At 35.1% G+C, this 17,610-nt stretch overlaps 3 protein-coding genes across 7 annotated transcripts in view; 1 reads left to right on the forward strand and 2 right to left on the reverse strand.

Moving 5' to 3' along the window:
- The window catches only part of LOC111452698, a 7,226-nt gene extending 5,615 nt beyond the window's left edge, over positions 1–1,611 (reverse strand). Inside the window, exons 1-2 of the mRNA XM_023093540.1 lie at positions 1,439–1,611; positions 165–261 (exon numbers count right to left, since the gene is read on the reverse strand). Coding sequence (XP_022949308.1) covers positions 165–261; positions 1,439–1,545 — 204 coding nt within the window. The 5' untranslated portion in view covers positions 1,546–1,611. The remainder of the gene's footprint in view (positions 1–164; positions 262–1,438) is intronic.
- Positions 1,612–3,076: 1,465 nt separating this feature from the next.
- Positions 3,077–10,305, reverse strand: LOC111452693. Of its 5 annotated transcripts, none has more exons than XM_023093531.1 (7): positions 10,144–10,305; positions 9,882–9,970; positions 8,684–9,774; positions 6,625–7,430; positions 4,785–6,032; positions 4,252–4,458; positions 3,077–3,531 (listed from the first exon to the last, which is right to left on the reverse strand). In XM_023093531.1, the coding sequence occupies exons 1-7, from the start codon at positions 10,144–10,146 to the stop codon at positions 3,220–3,222; spliced, it is 3,756 nt and encodes a 1,251-aa protein (XP_022949299.1). In that variant the 5' UTR covers positions 10,147–10,305; the 3' UTR covers positions 3,077–3,219. The 5 variants fall into 5 exon arrangements, with proteins under 5 accessions (XP_022949299.1, XP_022949298.1, XP_022949297.1 ...); XM_023093530.1 differs by having other exon boundaries at positions 8,684–9,342; positions 9,409–9,970; XM_023093529.1 differs by having other exon boundaries at positions 8,684–9,970.
- Positions 10,306–11,794: 1,489 nt separating this feature from the next.
- The window catches only part of LOC111452694 (ATP-dependent zinc metalloprotease FTSH 9, chloroplastic-like), a 6,852-nt gene continuing 1,036 nt past the window's right edge, over positions 11,795–17,610 (forward strand). The window contains exons 1-12 of the mRNA XM_023093534.1: positions 11,795–12,823; positions 13,249–13,314; positions 13,396–13,530; positions 13,666–13,731; positions 14,746–14,931; positions 15,012–15,098; positions 15,189–15,302; positions 15,413–15,537; positions 15,650–15,758; positions 16,131–16,256; positions 17,004–17,327; positions 17,409–17,532. Of these exons, the coding sequence (XP_022949302.1) occupies positions 11,942–12,823; positions 13,249–13,314; positions 13,396–13,530; positions 13,666–13,731; positions 14,746–14,931; positions 15,012–15,098; positions 15,189–15,302; positions 15,413–15,537; positions 15,650–15,758; positions 16,131–16,256; positions 17,004–17,327; positions 17,409–17,532 (2,344 nt within the window). The 5' untranslated portion in view covers positions 11,795–11,941. The remainder of the gene's footprint in view (positions 12,824–13,248; positions 13,315–13,395; positions 13,531–13,665; positions 13,732–14,745; positions 14,932–15,011; positions 15,099–15,188; positions 15,303–15,412; positions 15,538–15,649; positions 15,759–16,130; positions 16,257–17,003; positions 17,328–17,408; positions 17,533–17,610) is intronic.

A 17,610-nucleotide genomic window follows, 5' to 3' on the forward strand; every position in this document is an offset into this window, starting at 1 on the left:
AAAAAAAAAAAAAAAAAAAAAAAAAAAAAAAAAAAAAAAAAAAAAAAAAAAAAAAAAAAAAAAAAAAAAAAAAAAGTCATTCAAAACAATAATAAAGAATCCTTCGTTTTCCCACTTTCAAGAACACCCTTTGAGAGCTGCAAACTGGATAGAAGTTCAACTACCTCATACGGATTGAAGTCACTGTCTGGACTTGAACTTCCTGCTGCAGAAGCTGCTGAGCAAATAACCATCCTTCTCTCTTGTGTTATTTCTCTAAATCTGTAATATTTAACTCCGTGTTATGATTAATTGTTGATGTTGGATGATGAATCGACTAATTTAGGGAATGATCATGGGTTTATAATCAAAGAATACTCTCTCCATTGGTTTGAGGCCTTTTGGGGAAGCCTAAAGCAAAGCCATGAGAGCTTATGCACAAAGTGGACAATATCAAACCCTCGTGGAGAGTTGTGTTCATCTAACATGGTATCAGAGCCATGCCCTAAACTTAGTCGTGCCAATAGATTGGTAAATCCTCAAATGTCGAACAAAGGACTCCAAAAGAAAAGGAGTCGAGCCTCAATTAAGGGGAGGCATACTTTGTTCGAGGGGAGGTATTGGATGATGAATCGACTAATTTAGGGAATGATCATGGGTTTATAATCAAATAATACTCTCTCCATTGGTTTGAGGCCTTTTGGGGAAGCCCAAAGCAAAGCCATGAGAGCTTATGCTCAAAGTGGACAATATCATACCATTGTGGAGAGTTGTGTTCATCTCACAGAAATAACGAAGAAGCAAATGCAATTATGTTCACATGAAACCTCATACTACGTAAGCACTTCATCCATCTACTTGTTCGACTTTTCATGAGCTGATTAATCTCAAAGATAAAAAATTTAAAACATGAAAAAACAACACCCCCTGGCTTTCATGTGAGACTAACACATGATCTAAGCCCTCAGCATACAGATAATTTACCAAGAACAGGTCGTCAATTATTATTAAATTTATGCCAACTTGAGTCTGACTTGATTAATTAAGGCATATATTTTTGAATAAGAGGTAACAAGTTTGAATCATCCACTTGTTCAACTCCGAAACTTATTCTTTCAGTCATGTTTCTCACCTAAAACAAAAAGCTAATGGGCTTCCCAATTACTAAGCAGATGAAAACAATTTCGCAATTCACCAGAAACTTCAGCTTATGAGATACTGCATTTTTTTTCAGATTACGAAATCCAAAAGCATTTTCATAGATAAGATAAGTCGGAGAAATGAAATAGGACAGCAGCTGAATTCCATGACAAACTCGATATTGTCGTTGCTTTTACATTTCAAGATTTTTGTGTGCTCATTCGCGCGGACTAGCAGCCAAACACGATGGAAAAAGTAAAAACATCCATCGAAGTCCATAGTAATTGATGTCACGAGTCGTTACCATCATGTCGATTACCTGATTGACGACGAATGTAACTGCAAAACGGGGCATTTGGAATGAAACTGCGGCTGAGAAAGCCGAAGCTTAGGGCAGTGGAAGATGTAGGAGGCTGCTAACGCCATCGCTCAGCTGTGTGTCAAGGGCGGAGCGAAAGAGACGAAGAGGTTCCAAACAGTGTATCATTTTATTATATTATATTTATCATAAATTAACAAAAATACCCTACACTTTTTACTTCTTTAAATTAAAAAATATTATTCCAATTAGATTTAAATATAAACGATTTCTAAAATACTTTATAAACGTTTAAAAATACTTTTAGCTTATATAATTAATTAATTAATTAATTAAAATTCCTATGGTAATTTCATCTTCCTTTCTAATTTCAAGAATGTTATGATAACGATATTTTAATTTTTTTTTTCTACTATTAATAGTATTTTTAAAAGCTAATTGATATTTTTTTAAAAGTAATACAATTTTTTTTTTCCATACTAACAATAACAATAAGTATTTTTTAACTTTTTAAAAAAATTAAAGATATTTACCGACTCTTGAGTATCAGATTGTACGACACCATGTTTGTTTTTCATCGAGCGATTCATTCAATTCTCAATCTACTATAATTTTTTTCGACATATATCGCAGGTGAAAATTAAAATTAATTTTTTGAGAAAAAAATCATATTTTCATGGTGAACTATTAAATCCGTCCTTGACAAACTATTTTTATTTTATGATGTAAAAAATATATATTAATCGACGATATAAAATGTCTATTATCTTATTTTGAGTTAAAGTTGTGAGATTCTTTAATATATAATATCATAAAATTCTTGTAAAATCCTTTAAAATAATACACGAGCTATTATTATTTTTCTTCATAATTTAAATATATTATTCTTAAATTAATAATATTTTCTTCTGATCTTCTGATAATAAATTTGCTTATTTCAACAACGTATAAAGGTAAGGACAGTAAACTCTAATCTTTTAGGTAAAAACATATCTTAACCTATTCATTTGATGACCTTATTAGTCGATGAAACCGTAGAACTCTGCTTCGTCAGAAAAGGGCATGATAGCTACTTTTTTCTATATGATTTCAAGTATTTTTTTTTAACTTTTTTAAAAAATTAAAGATATCTACAAACTCTTAAGTATTGGATTGTAGGTAGTCCGACACCATATTATTTTTCATCGAGAGATGCATCCAGTTTTCAATCTATTATAATTTTTTTCCGACATATATCACAAGTAAAAATTTAAATTATTTTTTGAGAAAAAATCATATTTTCACGGTAAACTATTAAATTAGTCCTTCATTGTAAAAAAAATATTATAAAAGGTCAAGGTTGTGATTCTTTAATATATAATATCACAAAATTCTTGTAAAATCCTTTAAAATAATACACAAGCATATTATTATTTTTCTTCATAATTTAATTATATTATTCTTAAATTAATAATATTTTCTTCTGATCATAAATTTACTTATTTCAACGGCATATAAAGGTAGGGACGGTAAACTCTAATCTTTTGGATAAAAACATGTCTTAACCACTTGAGTTATGATCCGAGTTAGACGACGACGACATATATATAATAATATAATAATGTCTCCAACATATTATAGAATACACAACTGATTGTGTCAACAAAAACCTTGGACTATAATTACATTTGGTTTTGGTTGTACTTATACACAACTAACCAGTAGCTTCACAGTTATAAAACAACTGAACAAAAAGAATAAATGAATGAATACTTACTTCCCTTACGAGGTTTGCTAAATGACTACGAAGTAACAAGCCCCCCCACTCTGCATGCCCACCAGTACTGGGATCCTTGACCTGCAGATAATGAAGATTCTAATGGGTTTTCATGAGCCAAACCTGTGGGGCTTTGCAGGCCCACTCCATTCAAATCTAATGGGTTTTCCGAGTCCTTCTCCTTTACAGAATCAGTTTCTGGTTTGTTGAATCTATGAGATTCACATTCGAGTTCATCGTCTCCAGCAGCTTCCATGTTATTGTTGGTCGAAGCAGTGGGTGTTAAGTTCAGTTTCAACTTGAACTTCTTTGGCAGTGATTTCTGTTGGAGGGTTAACTGCTTCCTATCAACATAACATACATTAGCTTCGTCAATTACACAAGTGATTCATCTGGTCGAAAGAAAAAAATCTATAACAAGCAGAATTTATCAATAATTTGTTTACGAAATGCGAAATGCAAAATGCAAAATGCTTTTTAATCAATCAAATTATTGTTAGGTTTAAGCATGTAAGATCCCACATCGGATGAAGAGTGGAACGAAGCATTCCTTTTAAGGACGTGGAAACTTCTCTCTAGCAGATGCGTCTTAAAATCGTGAGACTGATGGCGATATGTAACAGACTAAAGCAGGCAATATCTGCTAGCACTTTGACGGTTACAAATAGTATCAGAGTCAGACATTGAATGGTGTGTCAATGAGGACGTTGGCTCCCAAAGGGGGTGGATTGTGAAATTTCACATCGGTTGGAGAGGGGAAAGAAGCATTTCTTATAAGAGTATGGAAACTTCTTCCTAGCAAACGCGTTTTGAACCGTGAGACTGACGACGATACGTAACAAGCTAAAATGGACAATATCTGCTAGTAGTGTGTTTAGGCTGTTACAAAACATCTATATGCTCATTACATAAATGTCTCATGACATTTATGTGTCAAGTTTATCAAAACTTATTCATAGAATTGAGGCATTGGTTGTAGAGTCTGCATTGATATTTAAACTCTGAAATTCTTTCTTAGGGACATAAAAGACTACGTGGAGACAAAAGAAAGAATTACCTCTTCTTGTGTAGTAATTTCTGAGGTTTCCAAATCATCATTGGGCGCTGAGCTTAGTGAGCTTAAACTCTGATCTGTTTTTTCACGGTCATCCTTGGCCTCCAAAATGGATTTTCCACCATTTTGTTCTGAAAGGCCTTTGATGAGCTCACTTTCGACTTCAATGGAATCAGCAGGTTTATTATTATCAGGGGAAATGATGGAATCCTGCTAAATACATTGAAAATAAAGATAAGAGAGTCAAATTAGTGACCACATTCTCATTGTACCTTTAATAATCACAGCTAAACTGATAGACAATAGCAGCCTTTCATTTAGCTTCAAGTTCCAAATCACACCCACATCTTCTATTTCTAGAATCATATGCTTATTTAACTCGTTTTTTCTTCGTTCTCTAATCGATTTCTATATATACTTTTAAAAATTTAGGCAATTTTTCAAGAGTATTTTTATAAAGTGAGTGATTTTAGTAAGCATAAAACTAAAAACTAGAAAGTTAAAGCAACAAAAAGTTATTATTTTCTAAACCAAACCTGGGATAAGGAAACTTTATTCATATGGACTTGTTCTTCTATTGAAGACTTCGAAGATAATCCTGCTCTGGTATCCAGAAGCTCTCTTTCAATTACCGAGTCTTTCTCCACAGTTGATTTCATGGCATCATTAGACTTCTGAAATTCACTCTGCACAACGTTTAATTGATTCTGTAAGGCATCAGAACGTATTATGTCAATGGAATCAGGAGGTACTCCTCCATCGTAGACCAAGTTGTTCTCTACGGTTGATTTCGAGGCATCGTTAGAACTCTGGAATTCAATTTCCACAACATCTGGTTGATTCTTGTTGTCCTGTTTCAACTCCAATGGTTCTTCAACTTTTTTTGGCTCTACAAAATCTCCATTATTCCTATGAGATTCACTTTGTACAGCATTTACTTGATTATCTGAAGTATCAGAACATATTATGTCATTGGCAACAAGAGGCACCCCTCCATTTGTGGCTGGGTCGTCCACCACTGGCAATTTCAGGGCATCTTTGGAACTCTGGAATTCAGTTCCCACGACATTTGATTGGTTCTTATTGTCTTGTATCAACTCCAATTGTTCTTCAATATTTCCTGGCTCTACAAGATCTCCATTGTCTGTAATTTGATCTGTGCTTTTACTCTCTTCTTCTAAATGTTCATGAGCCTTGCCAAGATCTCTAGTGCTGGTAATTTGATCCATGTGTTTACTACCTTCTTCTGAATGTTCATGAGTTCTGCCAAGATCTCCATTGCCAGTACTTTGATCCATGTTTTTACTTCCTTCTTCTGAACGTTCATGGTCCCTGCTAAGATCTCCATTGCCAGTAATTTGATCCACGTTTTTACTTCCTTCTTCTGAACGTTCATGGTCCCCGCTAAGATCTCCATTGCCAGTAATTTGATCCACGTTTTTACTTCCTTCTTCTGAATGTTCATGAGCCCTGCCAAGATCTCCATTGGCAGTAATTTGATCCACATTTTTATTTCCTTCTTCAGATTGTTCATGGTCCAAGTCGGATCGACGTCCAGAAGAATCTTCAGGACCACCATGAGAGTATTCGCCCAATTTTAGATCAGTCTCTTCCAATGAACTTGTTATCTTTCCATCATCCTCTTGTTTCATCAATATCTCCAACCCACCATCAACATTTTCTCTGGTTTTCACTGTGTTTTCCATGTTCGCTAGAGCTTCTGGATCTTTTTGATCTATAATGTGATTTGTGGCTTTTTCATCATCTGTGGGAATAGACAACTCCTGAAACAGAGTGAATCAGCTGTATGTTTTAATCATGGAAGGAGACCATATGTAAAGTAAATTTACGTTCAATTTATTTTATTTTATGATTTTATAAAATTAAAAAATGTTATTAAACAATCTTCAACGTGATTTTCTGCTAACATTTCTCATTTCTAACTTATATAACTAACTAAAACATCCAGATATGTTTACAATGCATTTGCATGAGTATAGAGTCACAAAATATATTGATGATCAGAAATAGAATACAATGTTTTTCTACTTTCATTTTTTATATTTCGGTTATTTTCTTTTTCATTTTAGTAATATTTATAATGTTACTTGAAAGAAAACTACTTCTGAGTTCTTTTTTTTTTTTTTTTCTTAAACTTCCAAGAACAAAATAACATTGTTCTCCTGTTAAAATAAAAAACAGAAGGGTTTTATTTAAGAGAACCCTTAATACAAGTACGTATCAGTTATAATTCAAACAATTTTGATGAAAGCACCCTCAAATGCTGAAATATCTCGTTCATTTTGGTTACTTTGTTGGGTATGTCAAATTCATGTTTAGCGCACCTCAAATCAATAAAAAAGCTAGAGTACTGACCTCGGGCATTTGGGAGACAACTTGAGAAGGTTGATCCACCATCTCCTCGGCCATTGGACTTGGAATAGTTTTAGGGGGCAATGCTTCTGTGACATTCATTGCCTTTACTTCTTCCTCCTGTGAATCCAATACAGTCTTGTTAGACCGCAACTCTAACAACGGACTCATGTCATCTTGTTTACCTCCAAAACTTGCCTCCTTTTCAACCTCCCAGTCAGGGTTCAACGATTCTCCATCAGTATTGTTCCCATCAACAGTCGGAGGGGAGCCAATTTCAGAAACCTCCACTTGCAGGTCAGAAGCAATGGAGTAAGTTGGAGTTTGACATGGCACCTTATCTGGATAGGGTAAACGCTCCTCCATTTTGTTCTTATTAAATGTCGTGGGGCTAAAATCACGGAGAGGCTCCTTTATTAATTTTTTCTTTGGTACTCTACAGCTCAATGATTTGTGCAGTGCGTTGCTCAATTTTGACTCGAAGTTTTTTGAAACTACTCTCACGTCATCACAGATCACCGCTCCGGGATTATCCGATGAAGATGAATGGCTTGATTGGCTACTAACGTCTTGCGTCATCTCCAGCTCCAGCTCCAGCTCCATTTCAAATTCACTCTGGGAATCTGGCGGAATCTCCTCCTGATCGCTTTCGAGCTCCAATTCATTAACATCCCTGGCCTGTGGTAAATCTTCAGTTTGAATGCCTCTGGTTTCTACAGCAATAGGTTTCTTCTTTTCAGTTTGAGGGTCGCTTTTAAATAATAGCTGTTCGATTAGCCAGTCATGTTCACCTTTATCTGCAATCGAAACTAAAACAAAGACCATAGTTTTGAAGTCAGTTCAGTGGTACCTTCATCCTTTTCTTGTCAGATTGAATTTGAAAGGGAGGGGGATTTCAAAACTTATTTCATAATAGAAAGAAACTATATTGAGAAATATTTTAAAATAATCATATAGTTTCATACACTTGAATTTAAAATTCCCCAACATGCTATATTAGAACTTTTCATTTAGCATATTTCAATTAGTTAAAGAAGTGTATCAAAAAGATTATCAATTCAATCTCCAACTCCACATGTTGGTTGAACTAAAGAAAATAAATCTGAACTTTCAAAAATAAATATTTTTGTATTCACTAAATTACTTTGCATCTTATATCTCTTCAACATATGTGGTTTGAATTTAAGTTGCATTAACACACACAGCTACATAATCCATTTGTTAATAAAGAAAAATAAAGGCAAGGCAAGATGATTCAAGAATTAGAATAGATATTTTGAAATTTTATCCAAATAGACAAAGTTTGTGTTGGATGATGAAAGTCCCACATCGGCTAATTTAGGGAACGATCATGGGTTTATAAACAAAGAATACTCTCTCCATTGGTTTAAGGCCTTTTGGGGAAGGCCAAAGCAAAGCCATGAGAGCTTATGCTCAAAGTGGACAATATCATACCATTATGGAGAGTCGTGTTCGTCTAACATGGTATCAGAGTCATGCCCTAAACTTAACCATGCCAATAGATTGACAAATCCTCAAATGTCGAACAAAGTATTGTGAGCCTTGAAGGCATAGTCAAAAAGTGACTAGAGAAGACTCCAAAGGAGTCGAGCCTCGATTAAGGGGAGGTATACATTGTTCGAGGGGAGGTGTTGAATGAAAGTGTCCCACATCGGTTAATTTAGGGAATGGTCATGGGTTTATAATCAAATAATACACTTTTCATTGGTATGAGGCCTTTTGGGGAAGCACAAAGCAAAGCCATGAGAGCTTAGGCTCAAAGTGGACAATATCATACAATTGTGGAGAGTCGTGTTCGTCTACCAGTTTGAACAATGAGATTTAACCTTAAAAAATCTTAAAACCAAATTGAAATGACGCACAAACAAGCCACATGAACGAAATTATAATTTAACTTATACTTTTATTCCATTCAATGCTATAAATGATCGTAAAAATCATTTGTTAATATTTTATCTAAAGAAAAGAAGAATAGTTCCTAGTCAATTAGTCGTGCAATCATAAGATGAAGAAAAAACAAAAAGTGAAAGAATTATCTTACTTGAAGGTCTTCTATATCTGTGGTGGTATCCCAGTCCCCCACTTTCTTCTGAGTAGGCGGGTCCAAGACAAAAGCTCTCGTGCCTGCAGAATGTAAACTCCTGTTGAAAACTATCGGCCATAAGATTTGGTTTCTCCTCATGTGGATCATATGGAAGATCAAATGGATTTCTCAATGGCAACAAAACGGAAGGAGCAGAACCAGGCAATGGTACGCCTTCTATCTCTCTACCACCATCCGTCGAGTCAAGAGGATCATTCCTTGTAGTGACAATTTTGGGAATATGACAAGGAGGAAAAATGTCGACTGTTAGAACAATTTCTTCATTTTTCCGTTTGTACAACTTTCTGGCTCTTCTCTTAGCAATAAGACTCTCCAATCTTCTGTTCCTTTCAATCTCTGAAAGCCCAAGATCCATCAGATTCTTCTGATCATCTTCTGTCCACTCCACAGCTTTATTCCTATCCTCTTGCACTTCTTCTTCATCCTCATCCTCTGGATCTTCTGAGCTTTCATTTTTCGTCTCATCGCCACCGCTATCAGATTTATTAGTCTGAGAGCTCGAGCGATCACAAGCTACGAGATCAGGCTTTACTGGTAACTCCAAGCCTAAAATTGGTTCCTTAGTGCTGGAAACTTCAATACTCTTATCAACTGATGTACTGGAAACTTCAATACTCTTGTCAACTGATGTACTGGAAACTTCAATACTCTTATCAACTGATGTACTGGAAACTTCAATACCCTTATCAACTGATGTACTAAGAGCAGATGCATTATTTCCAGAATCAAGAGATTGTGTTTCTTTCACCTCAATTAATGATTTTAAGTAATCAAATTCAACCAACTGATCCGTTCCGACTACCGGAGATTTAGTTGGAGTATCTGTTCTGCACGGTTCACTCTTTTCTTTGAATCGTTGTCGCCGACTAGTTGCATTGCGTAAGTATGCGCTACGATTTCTATTAATTGTGGCCGTCGACTTTTTAGGGACCTCTGGTTTTTTATCTTCTACTTTCTCACCTCGAATTGGTGACCTTTTAGAAGTCCGAAAGGCAAGGATAACTCCAGTTAAGCCAAGAAATGGCAAACTGTAAAACAGAATACTAAGAACAGAAGGCAGAAAAATGTACAAAACAAAGAGAAACAACAATGTACCAGACATGTAAGGATGCTGCTGTACAAATCTATGACTAACCCTAACGGACAAATGAACAATTCTACAAACGCATAATTTGATATCTTCCATATCGATTCCCATCTCTCTTCAATACAACTAGATTTGACCTAGCTAATCCAAAAAAGTATAAAATAACAATCAGGATCAAGAATCAGATTAATCGATCAGGAAAAAAAAAAAAAATCAGGATTCCCTTTGACAACGGAGGTCAAAGACGACGCAGAAAAATGGACGTTAAAACTGATAATTGAAACAATCTTGTTTGTAAAAGAAAACTTGCCATAAAATCACGAGCTGGAAGATTGATAGAAACACTTCACAATCGCAGCATGAACGTTCTCCATTTTTAGAAAATCTTTGGATTGGCGATTAGCAGAGAAGAGAGATCCTCAATATCAGGGCCCTTTTCTTTTGAACGTTGAGAGACAAAATAGCAAACAGGTAGCCGAAGGAAGGCGCGCATTTTGATATCCTGTTTTTTCTCTTCATCCGCTTTTCTTCCATTCATAAAATATGGGAAACTTCTTTTTCGTTTTCAATTTTATAAATTACCTTAAAATTTAAATTTATCGTTTAATTAAGTCTCATAAATTATTTTTTAATTCACATATCATCTTTATATTTGACCGTGGATTTTACGGTAATTGGTAAAAAGGGGTTCAGGGACTATTTTGTAAATTTTAAATAAATATGTGGATATTAATTTAAAATGTATTAAGCTTCCTCAAAAGACATCTTTAAATATATGATTTTCTAGTAAATTAACTTGGGATTCACCCAATAATTCTCAACATAAAATACCTCGTTATTCAATTTCTTTTTTATTTTTTACTCTAACAATTTCTCGTTTATCATATATTTTTCTAGTTTCTTGAATACCACTTAGTTCACTTTTTTTTTTTAATTTTAAATATTACCTAATTTATTTAAAGTAATATTGAGTTGAAAAATAACCAACATAAAATAAATTTGTCAATTTGTTAATAATTATTATATTTAGGTTAAAAATGCTTATAAGCTAAAGAATTCGTGTTAGAGAATGAAAAATGGAAGAAAGAAATTAAGAGAGTATTATGCTAACTATATATATATATATCATTTTTTATCGATGTTTTTCCAATGACATTTAAAAATTTTTAAAATATTTTAAGAGTATTTTTGAAGTTCTTTTTAATACGAAATTTTTAAGATATTTTAGAAACAAAACATTAAAATTTTTACTAAAATTAAAAATATTTAAAGTTTAAATATATTTTTAGAGACGGATATTTTTTTTAATTTAGCGTATAAAATATTCTCCCATATTAATTTGTTGATAATGATATATATATATATATATTTATTTCCTTAAAATTGGCATGAAATCCTCGTAATTTTTGTAGGTAGGTTCAATTTTAATTCAGACCATAAAAAATTCGTACACGTGGCAGCACCTTAACAAATCATTCAATACCAAGAAAAAACGACCGCATAATCCTTTGGAGTTACCGGCAGTAAAATTTCGGTTATATTCCCGCGTAGGTCTTTAGTTTCAAAAAAGTAATTTTTTTAAAAGTTTTTTATAAATTTTTTAAAACAAATTATAAAGAGTATTTTTTAATTTTTATTAAAGACTAAATTTTAACGGAATTAAATTTGTAACTTAATCTATCATTTGCAATAAAATATAAGAAAATACGCGTCACATTCTCATCGGTCAGAACCAGACCTGGGAACGCATCGCACTGGATAAAAACCCAATGTAAGCCCGGGCCCACGGATAAGGCTACGAAGCAGAAGGTGTAAAAACCAAACCAACGACCCAAATTCATTTCCTCACCTTCATCTAACGGTCTAAATTGCAAGTTGAATTTTCCAATCACATTTCCCCGCCCTTTCTATATCTTGGTTTTTTCTTCTTTGTTTTTTATTTTTTCCTCTCACTTCTGCCGCAATTTTCACACTCCAAAAATTTTCTCCAGGTGCACTGCTCACGTCCATAAGGTTTTTTGTTTTTTTAGTATAGATTAAAAAATTAGGAAATATACATAGTTCAATTCGGAGATTTTGATTTTGTTTTCGGATTCTGGAGTTCCGAAATGTTATCGGTAGAGTCTTTAAGTCCGGTAATTCGAACCAAGTTTCATCTCGATTCGAATTGTAATCTACGTTGTTGGAATGGATTGGGGGTTTTCCGTTGTAAATCCAGGGTATATCACCAGGATTCAAATCGTTTTCTTCTGAATTTGGTGCCCTTTCCCTCTGTAAAGTTGTATAGATTAGCGCCTTCGAAAAACTCGGATAGATTCAATCTCTGGGGAGGTTTCGCGGGGAATTTCGGGTCGAGGAGTATCAGGGTATGTGCAAATAGTAGAGATAGTGATTCCACAGGTGGTTCAGGGGAGAAGAGTGAAGCTAAACCTAGCGAAACTCAGGGGGTTAATAAGAACACAACGAATTCTGGTTCTTCGTCCAATCCAAGGAGGGAGAAGCACGGAAAAGGAGGGGGTTGGTGGTGGTCTAAAGGCGGAAAATGGCGGTGGCAACCTATAGTTCAGGCCCAAGAGATTGGAATTTTGCTTCTGCAGCTCGGAATTGTAATTTTTGTTATGCGATTGCTTCGTCCTGGGATTCCATTACCGGGGTCCGAGCCGAGGACTCCCACGACATTCGTAACCGTACCTTACAGTGACTTCTTAAGCAAAATCAACAGTAATAACGTGCAGAAGGTAGAGGTTGATGGAGTGCATATCATGTTTAAGTTGAAATCTGAACCAGGTGCTCAGGAAAGTGAAATAATCGGTGGAAGCAAGCTGCAGGATTCGGATTCATTGATAAGAGGTGTTAGTCCGACTAAAAGAGTAGTTTATACGACTACCAGGCCCAGTGATATTAAAACTCCATATGATAAGATGCTTGAAAACGCAGTGGAATTTGGGTCACCAGACAAGCGGTCGAATGGATTCTGGAACTCTGTAATGGTAAGCTTTTAAATGTTGTGTTATGCTACTAAAGATCTTTCTGAAGTTAAGTGGACATTTATCTTATTCTCTGTGTATGTGATATCTTTCAAAACCATGTCCAAATATTGCTAGTTCTAGCTTGATTATAGCAGAGTGATTATTATTTTGCTAGCACGAAGAACAAGCGGGTTCGTTGGCTTTTAAATGTCTGTTGGAGCTCTAAACTTACATGTCAGCGATAGCTTTTATAAACAATCTATATATTTTCAAGTGCAACTAAAACATGTTCTTACTATGTCATATTTTGAAGAAAGGCATGGGAACAGTGAAAAGCATGAATTCAACTGTAACTTTATTCTTTTACGTCTCTTATGTGCTTCAACTATATCATTTATTACAGAATTTTAAAGTGGCAAAACATATACTTGTTTTGTGATTTCTAGATAGCTCTGTTCTATGTTGCTGTGCTTGCTGGCCTTCTCCATTGGTTTCCTGTAACCTTTTCACAGGTACGAGATGGCAAGCTTCTTTTTGTTTTACCTTCTGAAATGTACTCTCCTTATTCTGATCGGGTGCCTGCTTGTATTTAGCATACAGCTGGTCAAATTAGGAACCGCAAGTCTGGGGGTTCTGGTGGGGCAAAAGTCTCTGAACAAGGTGAATCAATTACTTTTGCTGATGTGGCTGGTGTTGATGAGGCTAAGGAGGAGCTAGAAGAAATCGTGGTATGTTAGACATGGGTTTAGTTCTTTTCTTGCCCAATTAAGTCATTAATATCATCAACAATCTTTTGAGAACTTCTCACTTATTTGGGAAATTGTTTTTGTATAGTAACAATGTAAAATAAATATGCTTTACAGGAATTTTTAAGGAATCCAGATAGATATATTCGACTTGGTGCTCGGCCTCCTCGTGGTGTTCTTCTGGTGAGTTTTAATGAAAGAATAATGATGATTGTCAAGGGTCCATTTGGAAGAACTGCGTGCATGCAGAATCCATTTAAAAATAAACTTTCAGAGTTTATACTTTCTTTTTTAAATGAAAGTTGTTATATTATATGTTATTAACCATTGTTGGTTGGACCAATGGTCCATCTATTGCACTTCTAAACTTTAAGTTTGGCTTTAACAGTTAATTGATACATTTAATCTCATTTTTTTTTCATTTGCATATCAGACCAAGAAATCAAACTTACAGTTAAAAGACTGTATACACTTTTCTAACTCTATGCGTTGTTGATGGTTCAAAAATAGATCTTTTAGGGAAAAACTATTTATAATCTACACCCTCATTTCGTTTTTTCAAATTTCTAACAGTACACATAAAAAGATACCCAAGTACTCATTGATTGAACGAATAATTTTGTCTCAAGAACACACTTTTTTTTACACAAAATCAAACCAAAGTTCTGCTTCCATTTGAAAAAGATTGACGCTTTTTAGTTTGATTTATGTTTTATCTAAATAACCATGTCATGGTTGGACTTAAGTCTGTGTATTTGTAATAGATGTATCTATGGCATTCAAAATACCTCTTAGCTTTTAAACCCAATGAGGTGAACTTTGGGGTGCATCTGCAATTTGCAATTTCTTTCAACTTCTATGATGTATTTGACTAATCAAAATCCGTGTTGAGCTCTTCTGCACACCCATTGAGTGCTGCTCAATTTTTATTTCTCTACTAGGCCTTCTTCTCCTATCAATATGACACCCCTTTTAGAATAGAATGATATGCTATATGGGCTACGTGTCTATTCGTTTGTACATTAGTATATTTCAGCTTATGTTCATGTTCATTGGTATATTTTGGAAATGATTATATGGGCTAGATGATGCAGACCAGCAAGCACGATCCCTTCTGGTGAATTGTTCCTTTCATTTTTATGCAAATAAAACGGGATTCTGGTATATAAAGTTTGATTATCCTTTTTAATTGTACAGGTGGGTCTACCAGGGACAGGTAAGACTCTTTTAGCCAAGGCTGTCGCTGGGGAAGCTGAAGTACCCTTCATAAGTTGTTCTGCTAGTGAATTTGTAGAACTGTATGTTGGCATGGGTGCCTCTCGCGTGAGAGATCTCTTTGCACGGGCAAAGAAAGAGGCACCATCAATCATCTTTATTGACGAGGTTAGAACAAGTGATAGTGACTATTGAATAGCTAGTATAATCTTTAAAATTCTTACAGTCAAATCCCCGCCTTCTTGTAGATTGATGCTGTAGCAAAAAGTCGTGATGGTAAATTCCGTATTGTCAGCAATGATGAAAGGGAGCAAACCTTGAATCAGTTGCTTACTGTAGGTTTCCATGCGTGAGTCTTCAGCTTCCAAATTATATCATGTTAGCCAATTAGCAATAAGTTCAATGGGTTTTAAATTGCTTTACAGGAGATGGATGGGTTTGACAGCAACTCGGCTGTCATTGTTCTAGGTGCTACCAATCGATCAGATGTTCTAGATCCTGCTCTTCGCCGACCTGGAAGATTTGATCGCGTGGTTCAGGTTTGTGACCTGTATTATGATTCTGCTACTTGTCCAAGTTGAGTGATAATAAAGTTAATCTCAACTTTTCTTTTTTCCTGGTCTCACACACTATTTCTTAAAAATTCTAGGTGGAAACACCCGACAGGACTGGAAGGGATGCAATTCTGAAAGTACATGTTACCAAGAAAGAGCTCCCTCTTGCGGATGATGTCAACCTCAGTGATATTGCTTCTATGACCACAGGCTTTACAGGGTATTTTGTATTCCCTTTCTATCATTTCTTCTGAGACGCGTCTCTAGTTCATGAATCTTAGTCCTCTGTGATGGGTTGATTTAAATTGGATTGAAATTTATACATATTACAGGGCAGATCTTGCAAACCTGGTTAATGAAGCTGCTCTTTTGGCTGGAAGACAGAACAAAACTGTGGTGGAAAAAGATGATTTTATTCAAGCAGTGGAGAGATCTATAGCTGTAAATATTTCTTCCTTTCACACACATGCCATACACATTCACACGCACACCTCCCTTAAATGAAAAAGAAAGGAAGCTCGTAAAGAAGGGCAGTACTAGCTACCTTGAAACTCTAAATATTTTAAGACAATCATTGTGGAACTAATTGGCTGGTTTACTTGCAATTCTACACGGCATCATTTTTCAAGGGACTCAGCCGCTCACTAAGATTACGACAATATGTAATAATGTCTATCCGATGGGTTGATATGAAATCTATTGGCTAAAAGAGGATTAGGGGAGAGATCCTCTGGAGTGAAGGACGCTCTATGCCTTGTTTGCATTTGGATTGATTTTTTTTATTTAAAAAATGATGTAAATTATTTGTTGCAGGGCATAGAGAAGAAAACTGCCAAATTGCAAGGAAGTGAGAAGACTGTAGTTGCACGACATGAGGTTGGTCATGCAGTTGTAGGCACAGCTGTTGCAAATCTTCTACCTGGACAGCCGCGTGTAGAGGTAGCAATAGAAATATGTTTAAGAAAGACGATTTAATGAGTTATTGTTATGAGTTTATTTTTGTTGGCAACAGACAGATATAGTTCTAGTTTTGGTATTGGGGCTTTAGGATCATTTGAGTAGTTTAGCTTGCCTAACTTATGAATCAGGATGAGTTTAGTAGATTTCAACGAACACTTTTATTTTTTCGTATAACCTAGTGAATGTTTTTGCCTAATTATTTGAGGCAAGTAAATTTTTCATTCAATAATAAAATCCTCATCAAAATTATAATAGTGATTATATATCGTATTTTATTGGTCTACTTTTGTGAGGTCAATAATGTTTTTCATATATCCTTGCGAACTACTGAGTATGCCGTTCTTAGCATTGGATTTAAGCTGTTGGTCTGTATCATGTTCGTTTCTGGCTGCTACTGCACATTAACCTTGAATTTGTCTACCTTGCTTAAAATGTATTTAGGGATGCTGTTTCTCCTTTGTGTTTTATGGCCGTCAAAATCTAGTCATATTTTATCATTAGTGCTTATGCCGGATTGACTTCTAATTTGCAAGTAGGAAAAATTAGCTCTAGACCAAGCAATTCTTGCTGTTTTGACAAACCGATCTGACGTGTTCGATATGTGGAACTATTGATTGATTGTTGGGCACTAAAGTTCTAGTCTCACTTTAGTTTATGAGGTTGAATATTATAGTAAATATTGTCCGAGCACAAAAAATAAAATCATTTCATGAATGTATCTATCAGAAATTGAGCATACTACCAAGGTCAGGAGGGGCACTTGGGTTTACCTATATTCCTCCAACAAATGAAGATAGATATTTGCTCTTCATTGATGAGTTGCGTGGCCGTTTGGTTACGCTTCTGGGAGGACGTGCAGCAGAAGAAATAGCCTTTTCAGGTCGTATTTCAACTGGAGCACTTGATGATATCAGACGAGCAACCGACATGGCATACAAAGCAGTGGCTGAATATGGTCTGAACCAAACAATAGGCCCTGTGTCCATAGCAACGCTTGCTGGTGGCGGAATCGATGAGTCTGGGGGAGCTGTCTCTTGGGGAAGAGACCAGGTTCCGAATATCGTACAATTTCTATTTTTTTTTTATTTATATGTTCTATGCTGTCCGTCTTAATTATAATATACGCAACAGGGACATCTTGTTGATCTTGTTCAAAGAGAGGTTAAAGCATTGCTACAATCTGCTCTCGAGATTGCGCTTTTAGTCGTGCATGCAAACTCAGCTGTCTTGGAAGGGCTTGGTGCCCATTTAGAAGGTGATATTCCTTTTTTCTTCTTCTTCTTCTTTTTTTTTTTTTTTTTTTTTTTTTTTTTTTTTTTTTTTTTTTTTTTTT

This window comes from Cucurbita moschata, unplaced genomic scaffold, assembly GCF_002738365.1.
Source record: "Cucurbita moschata cultivar Rifu unplaced genomic scaffold, Cmos_1.0 Cmo_Scf00014, whole genome shotgun sequence".
Taxonomy (NCBI): Eukaryota; Viridiplantae; Streptophyta; class Magnoliopsida; order Cucurbitales; family Cucurbitaceae; genus Cucurbita; species Cucurbita moschata.